Source organism: Armigeres subalbatus, chromosome 2 (genome assembly GCF_024139115.2).
Source record: "Armigeres subalbatus isolate Guangzhou_Male chromosome 2, GZ_Asu_2, whole genome shotgun sequence".
In the NCBI taxonomy this organism is placed as follows: Eukaryota; Metazoa; Arthropoda; class Insecta; order Diptera; family Culicidae; genus Armigeres; species Armigeres subalbatus.
The window spans coordinates 6,659,530-6,684,768 of record NC_085140.1 but is presented as its reverse complement, the minus strand read 5'-3'; the positions used below and the strand labels follow the sequence as shown (position 1 = coordinate 6,684,768).

Below are 25,239 nucleotides of genomic sequence, written 5' to 3'. Positions count from 1 at the left end.
TCAGGTGGGACGTAATTGAAGACGATTAACTGTATTTTCTTGTTAGATGATCTTATCTCAAACTAGAGCAAAAGTGGGAATTGAGGTATTTGTCATAGTTGTTTGTGCTTCATTTCGTGGAAAGATATGGTAACCCATTTTACAATTGCCTCCAATTCGTTATGTACATGGTCGGTTAGTCGAACTGAGGGGTCCATGTCTATTTGATTGAATTGAGTAAAGGATCTTTAAAGTTTTGGTCACGAATCGGTTTAAAGATCTATTTACGCGTATGTCCATATCATAAGCGAACATAAACAAATGCTTTACTTATTAGCTAGAATAAGTTTCTAGTCAAAAGGCAACAATTAGTGGTCTGAGTATGCACCACTGCAGTCCTGGATAAACGTTGAAAAGTTGATCACTTTTAAACTCACGGGGCTCTGATGCAAAAATGTCAGAGGCGGTGTGATACAAAAAAACTGTCGGCGGAACACACATGGGCATGCTTCTAGTAAGAATAATGTCTTATTCATGCTCTTTGTGATGCTTGTTGTGAAAAGAAGAATTCATGTTCTTAAGAACATGTTTTGAGAACATCATTTGCCCCGTATTTGATTGATGTTGATCTTCTTGGAGATCCCTAATTTGATCATTAGTTTACATTACCTTTACTCACATGTCATCATTCAAGTCTGTGGACAAATTGTATCACACCATCATTGAGAAAATCACCCATGACTTTTTTTTTCATCCGCATTTCTCGTAGCATGCCATTCGTTATCAGCGGGAGTGTTGACGATCAATTGATCTGGACATGGATCTGATCCACGGCCACTCTTGTTTTGTCATCGAACGATCAATCACGGGAGTCGTTCATTATCTATAAAAGCAATCGTGCGACCCTGTTAGGGTTTCAGTTCAATGCCAGATACGATCTGCTACCATCAGAAAACGGGAGCAATCGGTTCGGGTCGTCAAGCCACGGAGTTATATATACGATGGGTGATCGGTGTAGATATAGTACGCTCATTCGTATGATCGGGATTGTCCTCGCGTGCTTAGCGAGCATTGTGCAATCCAGAGCTTATTTTGTGCCAATTAATGAAAAACTAGTATCCGTGGAACCGGATGGAGACTATGGGAGTGCAAAACGAGTGAAAGAATATACGTTTGATGAATTGGATTACGAAAACAGTTCTTCTGAAGGATTTTATAACAGTGGAAATCGCATCATGAAGAAACGAAGAGATGATTACAATAACGGTGATTATAAAATAAATTAGTGAGTAAAAAATAAGTGTGCTCGAAAAACACAGATGAAAATTAATAAGTGATTTCTCTCCTAGTTACGACGAAGGATACTCAACAAGACTACCTTCACGTTCCACAGAAATCAGAGAAGCCCAACATATATCGGTTTCCGATCATAACCTAGCCAATATAGGCTCTATGATTGCCTCTTCCTTAAAATACCTGCTAATAGTGCTGCTAATATTCGGAATACCTGCTTTGGCAATCCAGTTTGTGTTATTCCCGCTTAAGTTACTGCTAGGCTTAAAAATAATTACCATGGCACATATAATAACGTTGGGGTTCTTAGCAGCAAAATATTTTCATAAAGGCAAGCCCGGATGGGGACAAGGCGGTTATGGAGGACTATTGGGAGGACTGGCCGCAATCAGTACGCCAGTCGTCACCTCCAACTTCCAACAGCCGATCAATCAACCCGTAACGACGGTCGTAACCGCACCCGTGCAGCAACAGCAAAATATGGAAACCTGGAACTATCCGTTCTATCTTCCCTGGTGGTATTACTATCCAGGTACTAATAACACGAACAATAACAATAATAATAATACCAATGTAAACACGAATACAAACACGAACATAAATAATAATAGTAACAATAATAATAACAGAAGAAAACCCAAGTAGCACACGCAACATCTTCCAAAAAGCACCTTGTTTCTATTCAGTTTCATTAAAGGCATTGGAAAAACATCAAAGCACGAAAAAGTTGCATCAAGATGTCAAGAAGGTTCGAGTTGTGATCAATGTTTCATTAACATTGCAATGCAGTACGTGTTTGAAATTTGGAAACAAACAACCAAAGAATACTGCACTTTATGTTGCAAACACGAAACAAAATCATCAAGTTGCATATTTCTTAACATGTAACTTCAATGCGTCTTTCAAAATTTATTTGTTTGTTAAAATTAAGTTGCAAATAAGTTGAGTGTGTCTTCATCTTTGATTTAGCATCGTTCAACGTTTTGACAACTCACAATTTTTTCCGGTGATGGTGCAATCAAGTAACAGAAAACCCGAGTCAAAAACTTCATAATCGTAAGGTTTTTATGGTGAGTCAACATGCAGTCCATTCGAAGTGCTGAATAGTGCTGTGGTAGAGTGAAGGACTATCAATCACAAGATCCATAAATCGAATCCAGTTTTATATTTTTATTTTATTTTTTTCCGCTGTAGTATTTTGCAACATTATTGCAATTTTACTGCAATCGAAGGATGTTTCCGTAGGCTCCACCTCTTGCGCTTTTTAGATTGCAAGAGAGTTATATTTGATGGCACATAGGCAAAGATTGTTTCTTTCCGAATAGTTGCAACACAGTGAAATGTTCAGTAGTGAAACAAGTTGTGCTGCTTGGGAAAATAATATTAATAGAAAAATTGATAGCAATAATGCAAATGAAAATAAATTAAAATCTCAAACCGGCTTACGGAAAACCTCTAAAAGGACAAAAACATAATTGATGGTGATGCAACGGTGGAACCTTTTAATCTACTTTAAGAAATATCTGTGATCATAAAAAGTAGGTGATTAGCTGTGTGCGGAACCTAATAAGACAAATTAAAGTAGGTTATGATTATGACTAAAGTTTGACGGTTTAAGGAAATTGATTTATGGATTACCGGTTCTAAAACTTAAATTCACTCGCGTTTTCGAGGGCACCCCACTCGATTCGGAAGCAACGCACAACTGTCATTTTTATTATTTTATGCATGCTGCGACACGTTGTGATGGTTGTGGTGCGTTGCTTCCGTATTGATTGGGCTGCCCTTGAAAACGTTAGTGAAATTAGTTTTGGATCCGGGAGGCTTGTCCTTAAACCACTAAACGCTAAATGAATATCCAACATATTTATTCAACTCAATTGAATTGAAATATGCTGACAAAAGTTAATCATAATCAACTTTATTTTGCTTGAACACGAAGAAATAGTTCGATGAACGTACAGAAACAATGTTACCATAACTCAGGAACCTAACAATAAATAAACTAAATAAACAAATTAAATAAATACTCTAAAAAAGTAACTTCTCGACTTTCAATCGTTTTATAGATTCCATCCGAAGTTCTTTGATCTTTTCTATGTTGAATGTCACTGTTCAAAATGCATCGTTTTCGAACAAGAAAATTTGATCATCATTGAGAAGGCATATGCCGACTAATGATTGTGAAATAGTGTTAATGACAGTTTAATTTATTCTAAATCACAATCTTTTTAAATGGTTTGTTAAATTATCAGTTTACTAGGAAGATTTAAGGACTCTTCGTGTCTTTACGAAACGCTGAGAAATATCAACCTCCATCCTAACAAACTTTTTTCATTCTTATTTTTTATTTTTATCTTTTACTCATTTGGGGCGATTCAAATATGACATCCACTACTTTTTGGGATTTCTAGACCCCCTTCCCCCTAAAACCTGTGACATCATTTTTGAACGACCCCTTTTTATTCTTATGAGACACAGTTGTTTTAAACATCATCTGACGCGTATTTAAGGTGACACGGGAAGCACTAACAATCATCAAATCGTCATCATTTTCATCATTGAATGCTTAACTTTTTTTCTACAACAAATATGGTTGTGAAAAAGTATCACCGGCGCGTGCTTACTCGCAATCTACATGCTGATTAGGGTGGTCGGTTTTGACCACTTTTAGTGAAAACCGGTATTTCGGTATTGACGATCTGGCGAAAAATGCAATAAAACCTAAGCTATCAATTGGGTATAGTTTATTTTGTTATTTCATTAAAGTTTTCCTGTTTTTTTTTTATTAAATCATGACTATCGCAATCATTCAGTGTTGTGTCGTTGGAATTCAAATGTTGAATTTTTCCAGAACTTTTTTCGGAAACTAAATAAATATCAAATAATGAGGTATGACAAACTTGAAGCACTCAAAGCTGCCTTTAACTTTGTCTAACAAAACAATGATGTAAATATGTAATCTAATGCGTGGGAGTCAAAATTACATAATGTCAAATGACGCCTAGCCTGAGATGCTATATTTAGAGCAATGTGCCTTTGAACAAAAATACAGAACTACTCCAGCGTTATGAGTACATCAATAATCATAAAGTGAATATGGCTTCTAAAAAAAAGTTTTGAAAAGAATTTGTGACGTTTTACAACACTGCAACCATTATTTATGATTCCAGATTCTAGGAGCATTATCCATCGATGCTCATTTGTCTATAACATGTAGGGTAGGTACATCTTGTTACGCTTGGATTTATTATTATTATCTTTATTTAAGAGGTTTTCAGCCCAAGGCTGGCTCACCTCTGACGCTTGGGTTTTTCTGTAACTGAGAAGCAAGCATGTTCAAAATGTAGTGCGTCGGATTTCCACACAGGGCCCGTAATTTTTTAATTCCAACTACCGAATCGTAGGCATTGAATGCGTTATCTAAAACTGTTCTAAAATAAAGATTTTTTTTTTCATTTTGGAAAAGGAATTTCTTTCCTGCATTTCTTGGGGCCCTCCTTAGCCGTGCGGTAAGACGCGCGGCTACAAAGCAAGACCATGCTGAGGGTGGCTGGGTTCGATTCCAGTGCCGGTCTAGGCAATTTTCGGATTGAAATTGTCTCGACTTCCCTGGGCATAAAAGTATCATCGTGTTAGCCTCATGATATACGAATGCAAAAATGGTAACCTGGCTTAGAAACCTCGCAGTTAATAACTGTGGAAGTGCTTAATGAACACTAAGCTGCGAGGCGGCTCTGTCCCAGTGTGGGGATGTAATGCCAATAAGAAGATTTCTTGGATGTCTCAAATATAAATGCATAAGCGAAAAATAGAAACAAATTTGGAAATTAATATTGTTATCCAGATTTACCTAAAGAGAAAAGAAACATTAGTGTTGTGTTAGATTTACCTCTCATGCGGAACTGAATTTTTCTAGTGAGTGGATTCTCCAAAAGCAAAAACTAATTATTCTTCAACATGGTATGATAAATTTAAACAATTGTTTCTCCCTAAGAATAGAATAAATAATTTGTGGGATTTATTATTTTCTTTTCTTTTGCTGCTGTAAGTGGTCTGAAAAGTAAGAGCACACTAATTACACCATGCAGTTCTAGCCACCCATATAAAAAAGTATTTTATTTACTAAATTTTGATGAAAATTGGAATACCGAAAATACCGGTTTCTAGACCTACATAAAACCGGTATTTCGGTATCCAAAAATGGGCCTGTAATACCGGTTTTACCGGTTTCGGTATTACCGGTAAACCACCCTAATGCTGATACATTTACAGGTACATCAAACAACCGAACCGAAATACGCCGCTCCAAAGTTTCGAGGTGATAATGCTGGAAAGAGACGAAAGATAGGAAAAATAACACGGTGTTTAGTGCCTCCCCGAGTCACCTTAATAACAAAAATAAAATTGATAGTTCGCAGTTTATCATAAAATGGCTTACCATTTTGCCAACAGCCAAGTTATCCTTTAACTGAACATGTTTGTGCGTTTATACACCTCCGAAAATAAATATAAAGCCTGGAATAAGCGGAGTGCAAGGAGATGGAACAGCTGTGCCGTTCTCAAGAAACACGCAAGTTCTATCAGAAGCTCAACGCATCCCACAAAGGCTTCGTGACGCGAACCGAAATGTGCCGAGATAAGGATGGGAGCATCTTGACGGACGAAAGTGTGGTGATGGAAAGGTGGAAGCTACTACGAAGAACATCTGAATGGCGCAGAGGTACAGGCAGTGAAAGTCAAGGCAGCGGAGGAGATGACAACGTCAGTTCACCGGACGATGGAAGCCAACCAGCCCCACCTTGAGGGAAGGTCAAGGTCACTCATGACAGAATCCAAGTTTTAAAGTGCTCGCGTTTTCGGGGGCACACCACTCGATACGGAAGCAACGCACAACTGTCAATTTTATTTTTTCACGCATGCTGCGACGCAGCAAAGCTGAATCGAGTGGTGTGCCCCCGAAAACGCGAGGACTTTGAAACTTTGATTCTGTCAGGAGTGACCTTAACTTCCCTCAAGGTGACCTTAAGGATGCCATCCGACAGCTAAAGGCCAATAAAGCAGCTGGTGAGGGTGGTATCGGAGCTGAGCTCATCAAGATGGGCCCGGAAAAGCTATCCACTTGCCTGCACAAACTGATAGTCAGAATCTGGGAAACCGAACAGCTACCGGAGGAGTGAAAAGAAGGGGTTATATGCCCCATCTACAAGAAAGGCGACAAGCTGGAGTGTGAGAACTTTCGAGCGATCACCATCCTTAATGCCGCCTACAAATTGATATCCCAGATCATCTTCCGACGTCTGGCATGGCATGACCACATGACCACGAAACCCACAAGCTCATAAGATATCTGACGAAACATACTCCAACTTTCAGGAAACTGAGCAATCATTTTCAAAACAGTCTTGCACATCTTCAATAGTATCATCAATAATTTGACTACTATCTACGAAATAGTCGTTGAACTTTGTACAAATTTCTTCCTCATTGTCTACATTCTCTCCGTTAAAGCTTATATTATCCTTTTTTCCCTGCTTTTCCACAATGATTTCAGTGTTTTCCATAGCAGTTTGCTGTTACCTTTATTATCCTCAATGTTCCTTTGTATATAGTCTGCCTTTGCTTTCCTTATCGAGTACTTTATAATGCTGCCAATCTACCCCATGTGTCCCCAAGCAGGCCCTATCAAAGCGACCGTGTGCCGCTCAAAGCGCACTAGCCTATAGTCCTGGTGTTAAGTAGGACTTTAAACAAATTTGACCCGATTGATCGAGCGTCTGTTCACCAAGGAGGTGCGGCTCCAACAGCATCCAGCGGCTGAGTATGAAATGCTATTCCCCGGAAGCTAAACCTAAGATGGCAGCCCCATCCCGATGCATAGGGAACCTTACGCCAACAACCTACATCAATTTGTTCGAGAATCCGATAATGAAAGAATACGGACTGATTTTACGGCGACGACTCTTAGCGCGAAACAACGGACACGAATAGGAACATGGAACGTTTTAACCCTAGACTAGCAGGGTAAATTGACACAACTTGCCAATGAGGCACGCCGCATGAAGCTTGAGATCCTGGGACTGAGTGAAGTCCGTTGGCCAAACTTTGGAGAACACAGAACGCCATCGGGACAAGTTCTGCTATACTCTGGTTTACGAGATGAACACGCTCCCCGGCATCGTGGAGTAGGCTTCCTACTAAGCGCTCAGGCACACTCTGCGCTTATGAAGTGGGAACCTATAAGTGAAAGGATAATCGTTGCCAGATTTAGAACACGGGTTCTAAACCTTACTATAATCCAATGTTATGCGCCAACCTCTGCTGCCGATCTGCAAGACAAAGAGAACTTCTACAGTCAACTCAATGCCGTCGTAGGTAGAATTCCGTAGGGTGATATCAAGATCTGTTTGGACGACTTCAATGCGAAGATCGGATCTGACAACTCGAATCATGAGCGCATTATGGGACGCCATGGTTTCGGAGAAATGAGCGAAAACGGAGAGCTGTTCGCAGAATTTTGTGGTAATAACGACATAGTGATCGGGAGATCGCTCTTCCCTCATCGACCGGTTCACAAGGTCACGTGGGTCTTCCGTGACGGCTTTACAGAAAACTCAAATTGACCACATCTGCATCAGCCGAAAATAGAAACAGAGCCTTCTTGATGTACGGAATAAACGTAGTGCCGATATCGCGTCTGATCATCACCTCCTCATCGGCGAAATACGCCTGCGCATTGCGCGGATTCGTCGGCAGGCGGAAAGAGTTGGACGACGATTCAACACACGCCGACTGGAAGATGCCACGGTGAAACGGTCCTTCGTTGAAGAACTGGAGACGCGTGCTGCAGATATTCCCGAAAGTGACAGCATGGAAGACCAATAGACCGCCATCAAGAATGCCTTCATCGCCACCAGCGAACTGCGCACCCAGAGAAAACAATGGATCACCGATGAGACCTGGAGGAAGATAGAGGAGCGAAGAGAAGCTAAAGCCGCGATAGAGCGATCAAAAACCAGAGGAGCCAAATTCTTAGCCCGTCAACGATACGCGGGTCTTGAGAAGGAAGTAAAACGCCCATGTCGACGGGACAAGCGAGCGTGGGCAGATTCTCTGGCCGACGAAGGAGAGAGAGCCGCCGCAACCGGCGACATTCGCCTCCTCTACGATATCTCACGACGCTTAAGCGAGGCGAAGATGAATGCAACGATGCCTGTTAAAGACGCGAATGATCAATTATTGACCGACCCAACTGACCAGCTGAAACGCTGGTTTGAGCACTTCGAACAACTTTTTCAAGTGCCAGACAGGCCATCACCACCTCGGCATGATCTGCCTAGGATCCGACGTATAACACGCGTCAATTCCGAAGCTCCATCACTGCTCCAACAGCCATCCAAAGCATGAAATCGAATAGAGTAGAGTGGGGCAAGAGTACGCACTTAGTTTTCAATCGATCATGTGGCCCTTATGAAGCAAGCTTCTGCATATCAAATCAGTGTCGATGATTCATATACTCTTCCTTTATGTTACCCAGTGGAAAATTTTTTGAAATTATTGAGATTCGTTATAGTAGAACCCTTATTGCAAGACAAGTGAAAAACGCACTCTTACCCCACCGGTGGGGTAAAAGTGCGCATCGGGTGGGGTAAGAGTACGCATTTATCCAAACATGTGCTTTAAGTAAATATTCACACAAATAAGAGTTAATAACATTTAATTGATGTTTAATGAGCATTTATTAGGGAATGTTTAAAGATTACGTAACCCTTAAAGGGGGAGGGGATCCTAAAAATGTGCACTTTCATACGAAAAACCATTGCTTTTTGTTATGTCCGGATTACTTCCGGAATAAAATGGACTTGACTTTTCTTAAAAAGAACTATCTTTATTGGAAGTCAAATTAATACTCCATGAGAATGACATATTGGTTTTCTTTATATAGTAGAGCAAAGGTAACTTAGATAAAAAATTATAATCCATTGATTACTGGGATCCAACACTTTTTATAAATACAAAAAACTACAAAGGTAAAAATATATATCAGGTTTCGCGTGGCGTATACAAAGGCATTTTCCTTAAAGAAAGTCTACCAATCACGTAACGTAAAATTTGGCTATTTCATCACCCCTCCCCCCTATCTTATGGGCCAAACACAATTTGTACGTTTGCGTGCGTTTTGACAGTTTTTCCATGGGAAAACTGTCAAAACGCACGCAAACGTATCAATTGTGTTTGGCCCATTACACTATTTGTATGAATCCTCTAAAAATTATATGGATCGTCACACATCTCACAATTCCTCCCAGCTAAACGTTGTGTAATTTATGAATGTTTCTTTTGATTAAATGAAATTATCATTTAGATGAAATTGTGTTTTCGTACTATTTTTAGGTGTACAACAAGTCCTAATACAATTTCATTATTTCGCTTCAGTGCTTTGTTCGCTAAGTCCTTTCTAACACCGAATTACTTCAACTTATCCTAAAAACTTGTGATAATTTCAAATTCTGTCCCTTTTTTCTTAGTTGTGGACCATTACGCTTTGGAAGAAGTCTTATTTCGGCCGGAGATACGGGTTTGACATCATAACTTGAAGATTCATATGCGTACTCTTGCCCCACCGGTTCCTGCGCACTTTTACCCCACAGTCCCAAAAATGATTCAAGTAATGGTTTTGACTTCTTGGAAAACCAACCGGATTGGTGTTCTGTACCATAAAGTACTCAATACAATAGGTTATCGAAATGGTATAATGTTCACCTGATCGAACGTATATATGGTAATGAAATACTAGTTGCGGAAATCCAATTATTTTTAGCAAAATGACCAAAAAGTTATCTAACTCCATATCTCCCTTGTTGTTTATTCAAATCGTTTACAATTACACATGATAATAGGGATAATAGTTGGCCCGAATACCTGTCAAACTGATGCAGTGCTGCTAGTTTATCTTTTTTTATTACTTCAAAAAATCGAAAACGTACTCTTACCCCACGCGCACTCTTGCCCCACTCTACTCTAAAGCCCCAGGGGTCGATCGCATATCAGCCGAGATGCTCAAAGCTGACCCCATGACATCCGCTCAACTGCTGCATCGTTTATTTCATAATATCTGGGACACCGCAACTTTCCCGGTCTACTGGATGCAAGGTATCTTAGTGAAGGTGCCGTGACCTGACTGTATGCGATAACTGGCGAGGCATTATGTTGCTGTGTACCGTTCTCAAAGTTCTGTGCAAAATTAACCTAGCCCGGATTCAGGAGAAGATCGATGCGACTCTCCGGCGGCAGCAAGCCGGATTCCGTGCCGGAAGATCCTGTGTGGACCATATTGTCACGCTCCGCATCATTCTGGAGCAGGTCAACGAATTCCAAGAGTCCCTTTACTTGGTATTCATTGACTACGAAAAAGCTTTCGACCGTCTCAATCACGAGAATATGTGGGGCGCCCTGAGAAAATCTTCGGCCTCATCGAAGCACAGTACGAGGCCTTTTCGTGTAGAGTGCTACACAATGGGGTCCTGTCCGACCCTATCCGGGTCGTAGCTGGTGTGAGGCAAGGATGTATTCTATCACCGTTACTGTTCCTCATCGTAATCGATGAGATTCTGGTAGATGCGATTGACCGTGAACCAAACCGCGGGCTGTTATGGCAGCCTATAACCATGGAGCACCTAAACGACTTCGAATTGGCGGATGGCGTTGCACTCCTCGCGCAACGGCGCTCTGATATGCAGAGTAAGCTCAACGACCTTGCCGAGCGCTCCTCCTCGGCAGGTTTAGTCATCAACGTCAACAAAACCAAATCGTTGGATGTAAACACGGTGACTCCTTCCAGTTTCACAGTAGCCGGACAACCAGTGAAAAATGTTGAAAGCTTCCAATAACTTGGTACCCAAATGGCGTCAGACGGCGGTACCAAGATAGACATAGGCGCACGGATCAAGAAAGCAAGGGCTGCCAACTCTAACGTGAAATCTGTGCTGTTATACGCAAGCGAAACATGGTGTGTATTAGTGGAGAACACTCAACGGCTGAGGGTGTTCATTAACAGATGCCTGCGGTATATAACTCGGGCCTGGTGGCCTCACAACTGGATCTCAAACAACGAGCTTCATCGTCGTTGTCACCAGAGGCCGATAGCAACAGAAATTCGGGATCGGAAGTGGGGCCTGGGTCGGCCACACTCTACGTAGGGGCGGGAACGAAATCTGTAAACAAGCATTAGACTGGAACCCAGCGGGACATCGCAGCAGAGGCAGACCCAGAAGCTCATGGCGGCGAAGCCTCAATAAAGAAATAAAAGAAGTCGACCGAAATCTAACCTGGCAACAGGTTAAAGCGATAGCCGGGCAACGCTCAGGATGGAGATCTTTCAAGTCGGCCCTTTGCACCACCGGAGGTGTACAGGATCCATAAGTACACTCTACAGCTTTATACTGTTAACTATAACAAGTTTATTTACACATTCTCTCAATACGGTACTCAGTATAGCTGCATTTTTTCGTCTATAACTGTCTTTCACTGTTGTTTGCCATACTATTTCTAAGAAGCGATATGAGTGCATTCTTTGAATAGTTTTTCCAACTTTTTATGGTCAGTTATAGTTCTTAGATTTCATTTAAGGTGACCTGAAACGTTGCATGATCAGAAATTGTATTATTGGTATCAATAGATAGGTTTATCTCATCAAGATTGCAGAACACTAAATCAATTATAGTTCCTGATCTTCAGTACGACGCGTAAATTATGGTACCTTCTGATCCAAATCAAACGATTGCATTACTTTTATTGTTGTTACTTCAATTTATATTACAATCTCCTGCAATAAGATTCATTCTGTTATCATCAAGTATTTTCTCTAATCAACTTAGCTTGAAGTTAATTAAAAACTCTTGGTCATTTACACTTGAGGAATGATTCTTCCAATTTATAGCATGTTCCGAAAATAGTCTCTTTCTTAAAAACGTGTAGCGTATTTGAAATTTCGCTATCCAGTTAAATTAGTTGCATTTTACATACCAGCATAATTTGAATGCATTTCGATTTAAAATAAGCGAAAGTTTGATTAAATTCGCATGCGCCAAATTAAATAGCAAACTATTTTAATTTCATGACTTTGAAAAGTAATCTGCAATTTAACCAGATACAACTGGTCGGCATGTATTTATCATCATTAAATGACCCTTCTGCTGAATTTTAAACTGTATCGGGCGTTCTCAAGCTCTGTTAGTAATGAAACTGTGTCAAATGATGTGATGAGAATTAGAATTAACTCCAATTAGTGTACAGCAACATTTTGCGAAAGCGTATGCGACATTATTTTTAATCATAAACAACATAGTGATGTCAGGTTGAAAAAACAGCTTAGTGCATAGGAAAAAAAGAAACTAATTTGGAAAAATACGCATATGGTGAGGTAATATTTCAATCAATCAGAGGCACTGATCTAGCATTAGGCCTACCGGCATGGCCTTCAGCAACTGCATCGAATTGATGGATTTTTCATTCATGAACAAAACGGTTAGTTATTTCTATCAATGAACAAAGAAAAACTATGATTTTCTTCATCTATTTCGTAAAGACTAGATGAAGCTGCACATGGGTGCTTGCATCGAATGCTTATCGTTGCTTCCGTACCAATCATTGTTGCTACGGATATCGATTGTCCATCTCCGATCGTTTGGATAGATTTGTTATCTATAAAAATGATCGCTATGCTCATGCGTGCTTCAGTTTTGCGCGAAATTTTGCCGATGAATCGACGGGTACATCCCTCTTGCGTTTAACATGCGCGATCGGTGTAAGCAGGGGACGCTTGTGTGGCTGATCAAATTCTGTGTTATATTGGCGTGGTTGGTGATTATCGTGGAGTCCAGCATCCAACGGGTGCCCAGAAAAATGACAACGAAAAGTGATAGAAAACGATATACCGTGAAATTAAGACAATACGGTTCCAATGAATATGACAATTTTATTGATTCTCTGGAAGATTACGCAGCTTTTAGTGAATATGCTGACTATGCCGACAACTATAATATAAGAGGGATTCAGAAACCTTAGTGAGTATTTTAGACTCTATCACAAACAAGTTCAAGTGTCTATAAAGAATATTATCTTTCTCAGCAAGAAGCCCATGAAGAATTATCAACCGGTATACATTCGACCCAAACCAGCTCCCATTATTCGAAAAATGCATCATTTACCCGTGAATCAAAGAATTGTAAGCGTACGTTACAGCTTCTCTGACCTTTTGAAAAACTTTTTGCTCACTCTGATAACACTGGGGATACCAGTCGCTGCGTTTCCGTTCCTGGTATTGGCAGTGAAGGTGCTGTGTGGCGTGAAGCTATTGGTAATTGCCAACGTAATCGTCTTTGGTCTCCTAGCTGCAAAGTATAAATATCACCACCACAATTGGTCACCATCATCTGGATCCAGCCTTTTAGCAATCACCCAGCCGATAACAACTGTAGTCAACACTCCTGTGCAGCAACAACAGCAACAGAATTGGGGCTACACGTATCCTTGGTGGCCATTCTATAATAGTAGTTGCATTTTTTGCTATCCTTATTATAATAACAGCGACCAGAATGATGATACTGAGTTAACTGCAAACTCCAAACATACTCGAAGTAACGTCAATCTAATAAATCTTTTAAGGCACGAAAAGAATGTGAACGAGAGTTGAGCCATAAATATACATATATAATTTAATTGTTCTAAAATGTGACGATCGAGCAGGAGCGACGACCTCGATAACAGAAATTGATATGATTTAGCCTTGCATAAGAGGTAAAATACAAAAAAATAATACCAAAAACTTATATGCAGAATAGTTGAGGCATACCATGCTTAGGTATTTCAATACCAAACGAATAATAATTGGTTATGCATTTGATATTGAAATTCAATTTAATAACTGAGTTTGTTATGGCTTAAGTATTGTGCATGTTAGTTTTTGGTATTATTCCTTTGGTATTTTACCTCTTATGCAGGACTAGTTCTTAATAGAGTGTGGTATCAATAACAGAATTAAGTATTATTGAGCCCATTTCTCCTGCTCGGGGACAGTTCAAACAGATGTATAATAAACAGGTCAAAAAACAGAAATAAATATTAATTTTAAGGAAATCAAGCATGAATAAACGTAAGATTCTATAAGATGGCAAATAATTAGTGCCTAATACTAAAAATGTGACATATTGATTTTATTTTTTCTGGATGACACAATAAAAATGTCAGCATTTGACTGGATACACACTATCGTATTTGATATCACTTAAGATACCAAAGTGGTGGCGTTATATGCACACTTATTGTTATAGGGAAACGGTTCGGCTTTGAACACATTCAAAGCTCCCATGTTCATCCCATAAAAACAAAGCAATGAAAATCATTTTGACTTGCTTTTTATTTTTGTGGGTTTTTCAGCAGTGAGCACACATGTTAGTAAAAAAAGCGACGTGATTGGTGCTGTATTTCTTTGTTTTGCGATGAGAGCAGTGAGATGGAAAACGGAACAATTCCCCTACATGGCAACATCTATTTCATAGTCTAGAGCAGCGGTTTTCAACCTGGGGTACATGTACCCCTGGAGGTACCTTTGCTGACCTCGGTACTCCTCGGAGGTACCTCGGACAAAATGAATAATGGCGGATGTATTACAATTCCAATAAAAACTATTCCAATACTTTCTATTTTACATAATATGCATGGCGATCAGTAAATGTGGGCTTCGTGCCGTGCGGTAAGCGACGTCAATCGTTTTGATCAGTGGCGCCGGGAGTGGGTGGGACAAGTAGGACATGTCCTACGCATGAAAATACCTGGGTAGGACAGTCGATGCATTGTCCTACCCATGATTATGGTAAGGTTTCAATATTAATCAGAGGTTAAACTGACAATCGTGGAGGTTTTCAGGGATTATAAAGGAGAAATCTAATCCGAAAGGCGTCTCAGAGTGAGGAATTCTTAAGTTTCTATAAGTATCTGCTCTTCCATAAAATTGCTGAAAACTTTCTGGAAGTACGTAATCATTTCTGCTAGTTCAGGGAGGCTCAGAGCATTTCTGAAATTTTATAAGAATTGGCAGGCTGATTGTGAATTAATCAAAAGTTGAATATCTAAACATGAATATAACTTAGCCTTAACTTAGGTTAACTTGGGTTAACTATCTGACTGTACTTGTCAATGGTTGCTTCTCCGAGACTGGTTAGAACTGGTGTAAATTGCACTACGATCCAAGTAAATAACGGCTCCAGTCAGTTGGGAAAAGAGAGGAATGTTAGTATGTAGTTATTATTGCTACTAGAGACCGAGAAAACCTCTGCATCCCCACAATACCACGGAAAGGAGATTTCATTAACTCGGTAAGGTAGATGTAGTATAGATCAAGGATTCACCTAGAAAAGTGATGTAGTATATGCCAGAACTCCTGTCTATAAGGTAGAAGGTAGCCACTAGCCTGCTGAGCTCATCATACCAACGTTTGCAAGCAATTTTAGAAAGAAAAAAGTCTGAAATTCAGAGTAACACTGTTCTTCAAATTTCTGAAAACCCGTAAATAGAACAAAGCACCCTTAAAGATTCTTGGACGATCAAAAGCTTTACTGGTAGATCGTAGTGAAATTTCTGAAGATTTCTAAAGTTTCGAATTCCTAGAAGTTAGTTATAATTGCTTGAAATCATCCAATATTTATGAAAATTTACAGGAATCCATGGTCACTTCTGGAAATTTGTAAAAGTGTTTGAAGACATGCTTTTCAGAAATGTTCTATAATCACTGGAAATTGCAACTGGCGGGTAACATGTAATTAGATATATATTAAAACAATTCAAGCGTGAATACAAATTGCTAAAGTTTTAACGGCGATTTCAAATTTACACGGCGGGTGGATTAAACGCATACCCGACAATGAGCGATCTAGACCATAGCGAAGGTTCAATTAAAAGCAGGAATTATAGAACGCGCGCTTTCCTTGGGGATATGAGTGACCAATTCAGACGGTGGGTGAACGAAGCCGATGAGATGGAGAGTCAGTTGGATTTGTGGCTCGGTGTAAGGAGCTTGCAGTTCTGTGTGAATCGTGTGTTTTATATTCGGCAACCCAGAGGTGCCATCTTGGGTAGACGCCCGTGGACACTACTCCATCCAACCGACATAACCCGTCTGGATCATCGCACAACTCTATTGCGGATCCACCTGTTGGTCACCTTACCACCATCGGCCGGTCTAGTTGCCGATCTGAGATCTGGTCGCTTCGAAGCCCGTTAGGGGTCGTACACTTATTACGTAAGCATTTTTTCGGGGTTTTGTTGACCCCCCCTCCCTCCTTGTTAGATTTTCTTCATACAAATGATTTTTTATTTATATGGAGCGTAAGATATTGACCGACCCCCCTCCCCCCATAAGTGCTTACGTAATATGTGTACGGCCCCTTAGCGGCATCACTAGCCGGAAAAGCAATAACTACATCGTCATCCGGCCACCTAACGACATCTTGATCGCCAGCCATATTACCGCCAAGCCACCCATCGGCTGCCGCATCGTCCGACCGTCCGTCGGCCACCTAGCCACACGCTCGTCGGCTTCATCTGCATCTCCATGCACCGCTTCATCGATCAATCTCCCGCCGATTTGCCCTTCCGCTCGGCGATCCGTTGGCCACCTCGATACCTAGCCACCGCTTTGGCTGACTCATCGTGCGACCAGCTGCCAGCTATCGATAATTTGGAAGCCAGCCACCCGTAAGTGTATGTTTGCATGAATAAATGCCTCTTAATTAAAATTAAATTATTCGGTTGTCTTCACGCTCCTAACAATCTGAGACCCGGAACAAAAGAGGCCTTTAAAGCCCACCCCAAACGGCTGCCGTGGCTAGACCAGCAGCTAGGGGCTTAGGCCAGTTCCCTTCTGGAACTGAGCGTTTCCGGGGCCACAAAATTAGAGTCTTATAAAATGTAATCAATAATGATTGTCCTAATAGTAGGGATTTTTATAACCTACCTGTGAATGTCCGAAAAAATCTCTTGAAATCCGAAAAGAAATATTCTACAGATTTGATAATCCAGTTTTTGTCCTACCCACGTCTCAGAACGTGGCCGCGCCTCTGGTTTTGATGCATGCGCTGTGGAGTGTGTGTTCGATTCCCGCCCGATAAGTATAGGAAACTTTTCACTATCGAATTCTCTACTGATCCACAGGGTATATGTGTCCTGTCTGTTGTCTCATGCTAGGTGTTGAGTGTTTCGTCTGTACGACCTCTGGTCGAAAACGGTGTTCTTCTCTTCTTAAGTCAAAGCCTATCGAATCATATCCATCACAACCAACACAGTGTATAAAGTGCTATTGCTATGGGACAAAAGATAAGGAAAAAATCTTCAAAAGCAACCTACTTGATCGAAACAAAATGTTTGATAATATGTTAAAAATATGCTGCTTAACTAAAATCTTAAAGTAGGTCCTAAACTGCCGATACACGCATAACTGTCCCATGTATATAGGGAATCCCAGCTGTGTGGGGCGAGACAGCCCTGTTGTATACCACTCTATATTATATGCTGTTTATGCCGTCTTGGTGTTGGTGACGAGCAAGCAGCCGAGCATCGTTCTCCCTGCAGTCAGAGTCCAACAGTGATCCGAGTAAGGCGATACCTTCGCCGAGTGCAATAATGCGCAATGGGTGATTTCCTGGCGCAGCAGCAAGCTACACATTTGGCGACAGTGGCAGATTTTACTGCTCATGTTTTGTTAGTATTATATTGTACTGCAAAACGAACTGCTGTAAGGAGGTTTAAGTAGTGGGTTTTCTCGGGAGGTGTAAAAGGTGAACCGTCTTGTTCGAGTGATCGATTGGAAAGAACCTGTTGGTTCGTTTATTGTTATAAACAAAACTCAGACAGTGTTGCGCGCAGCGCAGACCTGTCAAACTTGCATACACGCTAAAGTGTAATTAATCGATTTCGCGTTACAATATACTTCAGCTCTTCCTCCTTTAAGAAAGGCTATTATCCGAAAGAACAAAAATTCAATAACTTAAAAATATTCAAATTCACTTTCTATTCTAGGTTTCCTAGCTCTTTTTGATCGCCTAAGTAGGCCAGAAAGCTCTACCGGCTCCGACGGAAATTTTCTTTTCCTACTTCTACTTCTTATTATTTCACTTTCTTCTGATAGCGCTGTGGTCTGCCTCGCGCTCGGATCTGGTAACTGCCAGACATCGTTCTCTTCTAGGGGTAAGGGTGCCATCGCGGGTTCAACGGTAGTCGGAAACGGCCGACCAGAACCAGGAGTGTCGTCGTCAGTCGGTAACGGCCAACCATCCTCGACAACACGCATCGCTCGCCTTGGCACGCCCGATGTGCCGTGTCCATCCTTAGCGACTCTGATTTGAGTGGGATGGACGGTGGTTGTCGCCTCGTTTCCAACCATGATCCGATGAATTGGTCAATCTCACCACGAAACAACCGATTTTCCAATGAGACCGAGGAGCGGACCCGTTTTAATTGAATTGCCGCACAATGTCCCTGCTGTGCGAAACGATGATTCACTTCACTTTTATCTTCTGTCCTACCGATACGGACTGCAAAGGGACTTCCGACGGAAGATAATCTGGATAAAATAAAATCCCGGAGATACACTACTGTCTTCACTGCTGCTGCACTGTATCAAAATCAAATTTTCCTCGTCGCCACTATATTGTACAGCAAAACGAACTGCTGTAAGGAGGTTTAAGTAGTGGGTTTTCTCGGGAGGTGTAAAAGGTGAACCGTCTTGTTCGAGTGATCGATTGGAAAGAACCTGTTGGTTCGTTTATTGTTATAAACAAAACTCAGACAGTGTTGCGCGCAGCGCAGACCTGTCAAACTTGCATACACGCTAAAGTGTAATTAATCGATTTCGCGTTACAATATACTTCAAGTATCAAGTGGAATAATGTTAAAACTAGTGTGCCTGATAAAAATACTGCGTCATGGAAATCACCCACTGCGCGATCTCAGAAGAAAAGGTAAGTGTTTACGTGGGGACCGGTGCTCCAAATAGGGAGAGACGCGGTTGCGTAAGTAAGTAAAACGGAGAAGATTCGAAATTGTTTGCGTGTCTTGAGTACCGCAATGGCGTGTTTGGCCAAAAAAAGATGAAATTATTGGCGAGTTTTGAGGACCGCAATGGCGAGTTTGGAGGACCGCCAAGAAAAGATTAATTGTTTTGCGAGTTTTGAGGACTGCAATGGCGTGTTTGGAGGACCGCCAAGAAAAGATGAAATGATTGGCGAGTTTTGAGGACCGCAATGGCGAGTTTGGAGGACCGCCAAGAAAAGATGATTTTTTGCGAGTTTTGAGGACCGCAATGGCGTGTTTGGAGGACCGCCAAGAAAAGATGAAATGATTGGCGAGTTTTGAGGACCGCAATGGCGAGTTTGGAGGACCGCCAAGAAAAGATTAATTGTTTTGCGAGTTTTGAGGACCGCAATGGATGACGTGTTTGGAGGACCGCCAAGAAAAGATGAAATGATTGACGAGTTTTGAGGACCACAATGGCGAGTTTGGAGGACCGCCAAGTAAAGATGAATTGTTTTGCGAGTTTTGAGGACCGCAATAACGTGTTTAGAGGACCGCAAAAAAAAGATGGAATGATTTGCGAGTTTTGAGGACCGCAATGGCGTGTTTGGAGCACCGCCTAGTAAAGATGATTTTTTTGCGGGTTTTGAGGGCCGCTATGACATGTTGGGAAGACCACCAAGTAGAGATGAAATCATTTGCGAAATCATTTTAAGAATTGCTGTGGCATGTTTGGAGAACTGCCAAGTAAAGATGAAAGAATTTGCGTGTTTTAGTACCGCAATGGCGTGTTTAGTGAACAGCCAAGTAAAGATTAAATGACGTGTTTTGAAGACCACCAAGCAAAGTAAAAATGATTAGCGTCGTCGAGTCAAATACGAGACACTGAAGACGACCACACAGTTGTGGTCGAAATACGTATCTGCAAAGATATCGAAATAATTGGTGGAATTAAATGGAGTTACTTAACTCGTCTTAGACGGTTGATGATTAGCGTGTTTTAAGGACCATAAATGCGTATTGGTAAGCTCGCTAAGTGAAGCTTGAACGATTTGCGTGTGAAAGAACTGAAATGTCGTGTTAGGTGGACCGCCAAGAAAAGTTGAGATTTTTTTACGTGTTTTGAGAACCGTAATGGCGTGTTGGGAAGACCGCCAAGTAAAGTTGCAATGATATGCGAGTTATGATGACAGCCAGATAAATTGAATAGCTGAAGGTTTGCGAGTTGGAACACAGTTCAAAGCATGTCGTGGGCGATTTGAAAGGTCCGTTCATAGTTGATATGGTTTGATGTCGAAAAACACAATGGTGTGTTAAAAACACTAGAAAACACAAACCAAGTTTCTAAGGAAACAACAATGGGGCGTTGATCCTAAAGTATCATGCTATGTTTTAACCGAGGCTTTGACCAGGCAAGTAATTTGATCATTTCAGTAAAATTCATTTGACTTGCCAAAGGATGAACATGTTCAACTTTTTTTTTTGTGCAAGTGAGTTGAACGGAGGAGTTTAGACGTTCAAGTCAAGCGACTTGCTCAATTCACTTGCGTAATCTAAGTTTAGTTCAAGATTACCAATGACTCACCTGGTCACGTATCAAATATCAAGTTTACCTCAGCCTAGCAGCCAAAGTACCAGTAACATAAGTGCCAAATCGATGTTGGTGATAAAACAAAACACACACTACAACATAATGCATAATAATCTGCCAAATTCAGCTTATTGTAGCATGGTTCTACTGAACCACCGAATAAAAAAAAAATAAAAAAACTGCAAAGGCACGTTGTAAGAAAGTAATATTGAAGTTGTGGATGTCGCAATGACGCTTTTGCAGAGCCTTGATTTCAAATTGCAAAATAAAGTAATGTTTAGCAATTGTGATATCCCATCTATGGCTCTGCATTTCAACTTCGTATTCTATAAGCAGTGGCACTCCTACGTTTTTGCTCACAAGGCTAACTGGAGACCCCAACTTGGTGCAGCTAATATCGAATGTCAGGAATAATATTGAATGTATCCTCAACCATGGTGGTTAAATAATACCCAGATCCCTGTCCAGATCCCTGTCCAGATCCTAATATTGTAGTCCTAATGTTTTGGAAAACTTGCTCGCAAATTTGAAGAAATGGATTATGCTTGAGTTTTAATTCATGCGAAATTACGGTGTTTCGCTCCAAAAGCGAATAGAATTAGTCGAGGTTCTTGTCTTAGGAGAAGAACACTGCATTAACAAAGCAGAGCCTGAGCATGATAACCTTACATGTCGTAGTTGTTACTCCGTGTTTTACCAGAACAATCGCAATTGCATAGAGAGCCAATGGCTAGGGCATGGGATTTATATTAAACACCTCAATGTGCTCAGTTCAAAATCTCTAGGGGGGGTTAACAAACGGCGCTGGCCACGTTCTTTCAGGCTACCGTAGATGTAAAGGAATTGATAAAAGATGCAGTCACTCGACACATTGTAAAACAGGAACACAGGGATAGGTTCTATGGAAGAGGCTCATCTTGATTAACAGGTTGCAATGGATGCCAAAACGAGCTTTCTTTCGCTCTTTTCGATTTCTAACAGTTACGGCTAGAATTAGTCAAGTTGTAGATAAAGAATAGAAGATGGAACCGGTATTCAGTCTATTTCTAATCTTAGCGATTGCTAAAACATGAGAAATATATGGAGAGAAAAAAGTAGGAGAATTGAACTTGGGATTGATCCCACGACCAGATGCGTATGAGGCAGAAGTAATTATCATATGATTACCTTCCCTTACATGTTATGAGCACACTACAGAATAGAATACTAAAAATAAATCATTTATAAATCGTGTATCGTTTTGTTATGTTCGTTTGCTATGGCATTTAATGCAACTTTGTGTGAACTTTCGGATAAACTAACGAGATTAGTTAAGGTGACGTTGGAAAGGGGAAAAACGAGTATTTCAAATTACACGAACGCTTTCGATCCTTTCGGGAACATTCAGAGAGTTACGCTTTGGTATGGAATAACTCTATTAGTATGATTTGTATAAGGACCGTTTAGCAATGTCGGAATTGGTGCTTTGACACGGAACGACAAGATAGAGGAAACCTGCTACAGTCATGACCACCTGGAAAACGATGTACATGACAGGAAAAGACATAAAAGAAGACAGAGTTTGCATCGATGGTGATCAGTCTTGTCTTGAGATGTATTTATCATTCAGATACAGTTTCATATAAAAAAGAATATGATATTTCGCTAGCTCTGATGCTCCCTAAAATATCGTGTCAAATTTGATCAGTACTCGGAATATGGCACATATAGTGATGTCTTTCACTATTTTTAGAGAATGTGCGTGTGATTGTATAACGAAAAAAATAGCGGATAATAAATGCAGAATTTGCTTATCTGCTATATGTGGCCGATTATTTTGCTTGTGTAAGGAATGAAGGCTTTTGAACGAATGCGAAGATGCAAAAGATAGTGGTGCACTGCTAGCGTGTTTTGTCGATGCGAGATAGCTGGTGTTTATACCATCATAGCATGCAAGATATAGGCTAGAAACCCAACTTCGGACGAAGTGCGATAGATTCTCATAAAATTGCACTAAAAACCCGGCATTGCAATTTATCCCATCATTCGATCTTCAGACCAAAGATACTGATGATATGCTGGGATATCGATCTTAGTTATCTATCTGCTCAGTAAACAAAGTGCAATGTTCGCCATGGAGAAAAGTTTTTTCACTGTTTTTGTTGTAGCAACGCCCTCGCAACATGAACAAACCCGGAACCGCGCTGGCTGTCAGGATCATAATCAAATGCTCAAATGATAATATCTTTCCAGAGTGCTCTTTGATTAGGGATAATAGCTTTGCACTAGCAAAGATGATATCCTGTGCTCAGATGATATTAACGCTAAAAACGCTAAACGCTAAACGCTAAAAACGCATCCTTTAGTTTGACAGAGAGAAAGTTCGTTTCAGAAGAAGTTCGGAGGGCGGTTATTGTGTTCGCGTACTTTGTTTGACTGCAGATCTACGGAATCAATACCAGCGACGACAGATCCAGTCAATTTATTTGTTTCGCGGGTGACATGGACATTGTCGGTCGAACATTTGCAAAGGTGGCAGAACTGTACACCTACCTGAAACGTGAAGCAACAAAAGTTGGACTGGTGGTGAATGCATCGTAGACAAAGTACATGCTTGTGGGCGGAACCGAGTGCGACAGGGCCCGCCTGGGAAGCAGTGTTACGATAGATGGGGATACCTTCGAGGTGGTCTAGGTATTCGTCTACCTTGAATCCTTGCTAACGGCTGATAACAATGTTAGTCGTGAAATACGAAGGCGCATCATCTGTGGAAGTCGGACCTACTACGGGCTCCAGAAGAAACTGCGGTCAAAAAATATGCACCACCGCACCACTATGTGACATGTACAAGCCGCTGATAAGACTGGTAGTCCTCTACGGACATGAAACATGGACAATGCTCGAGGAGGACTTGCTAGCACTCGGATTATTCGAAAGACGGGTGCTTAGGACCATCTTTGACGGTGTGCAAGAAGACGTTGTGTGGCGACGAAGAATGAACCACGAGCTCGCCCAGCTCTACGGCGAACCCAGTATCCAGAAGGTAGCTAAAGCCGCAAGGGTACGATGGCAGGACATGTAATGCAAGAATGCCGGACAGCAACCCTGCAAAGATGGTGTTCGCTTCCGATCCGGCAGGAATGAAACGGCATAGAGCACAGCGGGCGAGGTGGGCAGACCAGGTGCAGGCTTCAAACCGTGTATTGTAGCGTCAAATTGTTGATTCAGTGTTGTCTGTTTAGATGTAAACTGAATAAATGAAATGAATGAACCATCGACGAAATTCGAAGACGCATCTGTAGGGATTAAGACGGGTATGGTAAATGACATAAACCGAATAAGGGTTAAACATATTTTTGGCAGAGCAAACGTCAAACAAGACCGAAAATATCGAAGAAGCATTTTCCATCTGTTTTCAAATTCTAAATTAAACATTGTTAAAAAAATCTGACGTGTTCAGGATCATAAGCTACGTTGTTCCGTGAAGAAAAAAAAATCGAATATCGGTTCTTCTTTTTAGGACCCAATTTTAGTTACAAGATAAAGATTTCGCTTCGGTTCCCTTTGTTCTGCTGTCCGAAACATGTTGGGTACCTAACTGTCAAATCGTATGTATTTTTCCTTCATTGACATTTCTAGACCAACATTTGAAAAGGGCGTAACAGCCAAAATTTATTCCTTCTGTTTCTTTGTCCACATATATGTATAGCTATATATGTAGACGAAGAATCAGAAGGAATAAATTTTGGCTGTTACGCCCTTTTCAAATGTTGGTTAGCACCCTATCCTCGCCAGCAAAGATGTTCCGGACAGCAACGACAGCGACAATCTTTGTCTTGTAACTAAAATATCTTTTGTTCAGAAGCCTTGAGGCCAGGCATCGGAATTCTCACTCATATGAATAAAAACCTGAGATTAATCCATTAAGCGGAGTATGATTTTTTATGTTCCCCTGTGAGGAAGAATGCTCACACAACATTTTTATCCGGATAGAATAGCGGATGATAAATTCGTGCGCGCCGACTCGCCGGATAAGTTAATTTTACTCCACAAATTTTCCTTCTCGTCGCCTCTCCAGATAAATTTTACAAGCATAGTTACAAAAATTTGGTACTGCAATGGGATTCGAATACAAAACAAGTTATCTCGCCTTGGTGTATCTTTACGATTAGTGTTATGGTTCAGTTTCTACCTATCGGAACGAGTTTTGCGGGTGAAGCTTGACAACAGTATTTCATCAGCGTTCTCCAAAAAATCTGGAGTCCCGCAAGGCAGGAATCAGGGACCGTTATTATTCACGCTATTCTTCAATGATGTCGCGTTGCTTTTGG

General features: G+C 40.9%; 3 protein-coding genes across 3 annotated transcripts in view; 2 read left to right on the top strand and 1 right to left on the bottom strand.

Annotated features, from left to right (window-relative positions):
- Nucleotides 1-25,239, bottom strand: part of LOC134217603 (collagenase-like) — a 457,454-nt gene that overhangs the window by 348,969 nt on the left and 83,246 nt on the right. The window lies entirely within an intron of this gene.
- LOC134208813 (uncharacterized) lies at nucleotides 952-1,899 on the top strand (the record flags this gene model as incomplete). The annotated part of the gene is made up of 2 exons (XM_062684760.1): nucleotides 952-1,264; nucleotides 1,329-1,899. Coding segments are annotated over exons 1-2 (855 nt in total), but the record flags the coding sequence as incomplete, so codon positions are not given.
- Nucleotides 13,097-13,980, top strand: LOC134213976 (uncharacterized). Its single transcript, XM_062693425.1, has 2 exons — nucleotides 13,097-13,337; nucleotides 13,402-13,980. Exons 1-2 carry the CDS (start codon nucleotides 13,177-13,179, stop codon nucleotides 13,964-13,966), a joined length of 726 nt encoding a protein of 241 aa, XP_062549409.1. The 5' UTR covers nucleotides 13,097-13,176; the 3' UTR covers nucleotides 13,967-13,980.

Excerpts from the sequence above, each read along its gene's own strand:
- LOC134213976 (XM_062693425.1), top strand. The coding sequence starts at position 13,177 with ATGACAACGAAAAGTGATAGAAAACGATATACCGTGAAATTAAGACAA. Across the intron at positions 13,338-13,401 it reads AGAGGGATTCAGAAACCTTA|CAAGAAGCCCATGAAGAATT; the intron begins GTGAGTATTTTA and ends TATCTTTCTCAG.